At 32.7% G+C, this 4746-nt stretch overlaps 1 protein-coding gene across 1 annotated transcript in view; it reads right to left on the reverse strand.

Annotated features, from left to right (window-relative positions):
* Positions 1 to 869: 869 nt before the first annotated feature.
* Positions 870 to 4746, reverse strand: part of LOC106868170 (uncharacterized) — an 11032-nt gene continuing 7155 nt past the window's right edge. Inside the window, exons 3-4 of the mRNA XM_052968480.1 lie at positions 3824 to 4734; positions 870 to 2619 (exon numbers count right to left, since the gene is read on the reverse strand). Of these exons, the coding sequence (XP_052824440.1) occupies positions 1610 to 2619; positions 3824 to 4734 (1921 nt within the window). The 3' untranslated portion in view covers positions 870 to 1609. The remainder of the gene's footprint in view (positions 2620 to 3823; positions 4735 to 4746) is intronic.

Consider the following 4746-nt stretch of genomic DNA (forward strand, 5'->3'; position numbering starts at 1 on the left):
TGTATAAGTGTGTATAATTATGTCACGGGAATCGTGATGCTAGTCTTGAATAAAGCTAAACCAAGAAACCTGAAGTGATTTACGATCTGTAGTCCTCGGTTAAGCAAATACCGGGCCATGATTACTTACATTGTGTGTCTATAGAGAATATAAATAAATTCGCCATTGTTCTCTCTATTCTTTAATTAGGCCTTGGGGAAGAGACTGTAAGCAAGACTATAGCAAACCCTCCGAGACCTGTTTGAGTGGTACCCTTAACTTCATATATAGTACGCACTAGGGATTTTGACCTTTAAATTTTGGGGAAAAAATGCGGATTATACTCGAGGATTTATGGTAAATAATCTAATTAGAAATGTCGTGAGAACAGCATTAACTCAACGACTAATATATTAATCATGCTGGTAAGTACAGAATAGAAAAACGGGTACATTTCAGTCTTATTAGATCGCCTCAGCGAAACAGAATTTTTTTTTAGATTACACTCATTGTCATAAAACCTCAGGATCGAATCACCACCGAAATCTAAAAACTACAAGCAAAGTAGATGCACCCATCTAGTTGAACAAAATTCAGCTAAATGGCATATGTAGTTGAACAACTGATAAGATTTGGGAAAAAAAGCAAAAAAAAAAAGCAAAACAAAAAGAAAAACCCCTGATGTGACACTCGTTCATTAGCTTTTGATAGGTTAATTCAACTTCACATATATGGTCTAACGCAACAAATTCGAATTGTTCAACAAAATTTAACATTTTATAAAGGTTTGTATAAATAATTTTTTAAAGCAATTTATTGCGAATATATTCAATTTTCAAAATAAATTAGAATTCAATATTAGGAAGTGAATAAAAATATAAGAACGAATATAAAATCTCTTTTAGTTTATTCTAAATGTGATTCGCATGTTTAGGATTTGTGTTTTAATCCAATATAATGAATTAATAAAAACTTAGAGTTAATTTTACGTAACAAACTTGGGCTCAGTAAACAATAACGTTGTTGAAGCATTTTGCGAGAGAACTAATATACACAGTCACTGGTGACACATAGGTGATATATACGTGGTGGGGGAGGTACTAGAAAGTTCTTAGTTTTGGGTAAATGAAAATACAGGAGGATCAGTTAATTATGATTTTATTCAACATATTCTCTCAGATTCACACACTTATTGTAGCGGTCGTTCAGTTTTCTAAGCCCTGTAAAAGAATTCGGAAGGTTAGGCCTCCAACCAGGAATTTCACAGTAGCCCCCGTACACACACACACATACACGCACATACGCAAGCACTCTCACACACAGAGTTTGTAAATAAGCTGATGTTTTAGATCTTAAGTGAAAGAGGATGGTGAAAGCTAAAGAGAAATCGACGAAACAAGTGTCTCGAAATTTGTTTAGAAGAAAGGTGTAAGGTATTGGTGACAGAGTACCAACATATAAAGTTTGACGTTTTTTTTTTGTTTTATTTTTGCAGGTTGGTAGTGGTAGTAATATACGAGAAAATTCATGAACATTTTTGTCAGATGCTGTTGATATAACACAAGAATGAAGAAAGACTGTCATAACTGACTTACATCCAATATTTCTAATCATAGCAGAGACATTCTCCTTACGAAGAATCTTCTAGTGTTGAATCTGTTGTGGAAGTACTATTGAAAATCTTTATATTGAATAATTCTTTAAAAATTTTCAAAAATTCATTCCGGAAACGAGCATTTAACATACCATAAACAACAGGATTTAAAGAACTGTTTAGGATCCACAATCTTATGCCGATTTGTCGGAGTCTCTCAACTGGTAGCGATAATTTAATGTTTTCCAAAAGAGGATATGTTACGCCTAAAAGCAAAGAAGGGATAAAGCTTATCACAAATAATACAGTGATACTTGCTATAATGTAATTAATACGACGACTTCTTCTCTTCTTTCCAGAAAATGTCCTCCGAAAATCTTCCTGATCGTTTTTCCGTAGTGAGATGCTCTTTTCCCTGAAGCGTTGTTTAGCCTTACGTCTAACTAAAACATACAGAACAGACATCACGACTAATATGATAATGTTAAAAATTAGTAATCCAATAAAGTAGTGTTGCAGTTTTGAATATGGTACAATGAACGTACAAATGGACAGTCCATTGTAGTCAATCCGGTCGAAATACAAAATTGGTGGTACAGATATCAAAATAGCAATGATATTGATGGTGATAGCTGACATTTTGGCGTGACGTATTTCAAGTTGATATTTGTTGAACCGGCAAACTTTGTTGTATCGCTCCAGAGAAATGATCAAAAGAGTTAGTTCAGACGAAGTACAAGTAAAAAATACCATAAATTTATCCATCTTACAAAGTATATTGCTTGGATAGTCAAGGGTGTGTAATATAGATGTTAATTCGAGAGGGATACCAAATAAACAACTCAAACTATCATAGATAGCCAGGAAAAATATAAAAATATTCAGAGGTGATTTCCTAAAGCGAAATCCATAAATATACAGAACAATCACGTTTCCGAAAACTCCTATAGGCATCATTATTATCAAGAATATCAAAGCAGGTCGTGTTGTATGTAAGGGATTTATCATGCTATCATTTTGTGTCACGTTTTCTGTAAATGCCATTATTTACAAAAAGGGAAAAGAAAAAAAATTTTTTTTTCAAGAATATTGAAATATATCAGTTATAAGAGAGAAACTAAATGCGAGCTTCTACAGAAACGTCTGTAACGGAGGCTGTAAGAAGTGTTTTTCAAACTAACGACCAAACAACTTTGCTTTAACAAAAGTTTCAGTAGGGATGGAAAATTAAATTATGAACAAACGCACATCCTGAAAAGATAAAACATATGTCAAAAGAAACGTTCAGATGAAATTGTATTCTTGTAAACAATGACACATGAAAGCTAGATTTGTCATCTAATTTCCTGTTGCAGGAAATAAAACAAGCAGTGTTGATTACGAAGCAGTTACAGAATTAAATTTCGACAAAAACACAGGAGTGTTAAGACGTCAGTGTTTGTTTACATCAATTTTATGCACCATATCTTAGATCATAGAAAATTAAAATCCGGTGTTTTACTGACCACGGTTCGAAGAACAATCTGATATTGGTGGGGAGAATGATTGTTATATTTGAATTATTTTAAAATATATCAACAGAAGGTTTACAATTGAACGATAATTATACATCAAAAGTCTAATATATAATGAAGTTTAATGAAGAACAAAGGTGAGGATATTTCTTAAGTTGTATTTTGTTTCTTTGTTACTTATAAAAAAAAAAGAACAAATAAAATGGTATAAATTTACTTTTGATGATTAAATAAAAGAAAGCTTTATTATTTTCCTTGTCAGACAAGGCGGCGAATTGGCAGAATTGTTAGCATAGCAGACAAAATGCATAGCTGCATTTCTTCAAGCTCATTTTTTTCTGAATTCGTCTTTCTTTTTCATCATTTCGGCGTCGATAAAATAAGTGCCACTTGAGCACTGGGGTCTAGTAATCAACAAGTCCTCTATCCCCAAAATACAGGTCTTGAGCCTAAAGTAGAAATATCATTTTCTTGTAAGTGGTGTAATATTAGATGTCTTGTTTTGAATCCATATTCTATTGTCGCCAACTTCAGCTTTTCATACTTCTGGTATCGATAAAATATTTATTAGTTACTAGATCATCACACTCCCAAATTCGTAAACCTTGAATCGATGTTAGTAATTAATATTAGGTTATCTTCAATAATCTCTTGTTCCTGTTCATCTTGACAAGTCTGAGGTTACAATGCTGTTTGTGTAATGGCTACTTTTGTAGACAAGTCAGGAAAATCTGACGGAAGCGACTGTTTAATAATCCATAGACAATGGGGTTTAATGCACCGTTAAAGTACCACATTCGATAGCCCAGCTGTCTCAAAGATTCCATAACTTCTGTAAGTTTTACATCACTTCGTGGATAAGCAACTGTGAAAATTAGGCTAGGGATAAAACTAAATGCAAATAAGAACGTAATGCATATAAGAATTTTGTTTGTTTGTCTAATCTTTGTATAGGCTGTTAAGTTTTGTTGTTGCTCATTCATGTTATTCAAATTTAGACTTGCTATATAGTTCGCATGTTTCCAAGCTGCCTTCCAAATGCGGTAATATAATAGAAGCATTATTATCAAAATGATTAAGTCGATTATGAGGTATATTAAGAAATAAGTTTGAAAAAATTTCTCATAAGCAGGTTTGAACATACAAACCTCAACAACTAAATTTGGCGAAATAGGAATTGCTATTTTATCGAAGAATATTGCACCGAATAACGCAATTACAATGGAAAGGAAACAAATTATCACAACCGTTATTTTAGCTTGTCGAATCGAAAGTTGTTGCTTATCATGACGGCAAACTATATTATATCTCTCCACTGCTATCACAAACAAGGTTATAGCCGAAGTAATGCTACTGTAAAATATTAAAAATTTTTCTAGTTTACAAAGAATTCTGTTGGGATACATCACAGGATAACACGAGCCGACTATTTCTAGGGGTATTCCGAAAAAGCAGCCAATCATGTCAAAAGCAGCCAAAGAAATTAGAAAAATATGAACAGGTAGTTTCAGAAAACGAAAGCCATAAATGTACAAAGCTATAGCATTGCCGAATACACCAATAAGCATCAAAATAGAGACAAGAATAATTGATGGTAGCATAACAAGAAATATGTTAAAATTAATATCTTCGATTGTGGTGGTATTACTATAATTCATT

Source organism: Octopus bimaculoides, chromosome 6, assembly GCF_001194135.2.
Source record: "Octopus bimaculoides isolate UCB-OBI-ISO-001 chromosome 6, ASM119413v2, whole genome shotgun sequence".
NCBI lineage: Eukaryota > Metazoa > Mollusca > Cephalopoda > Octopoda > Octopodidae > Octopus > Octopus bimaculoides.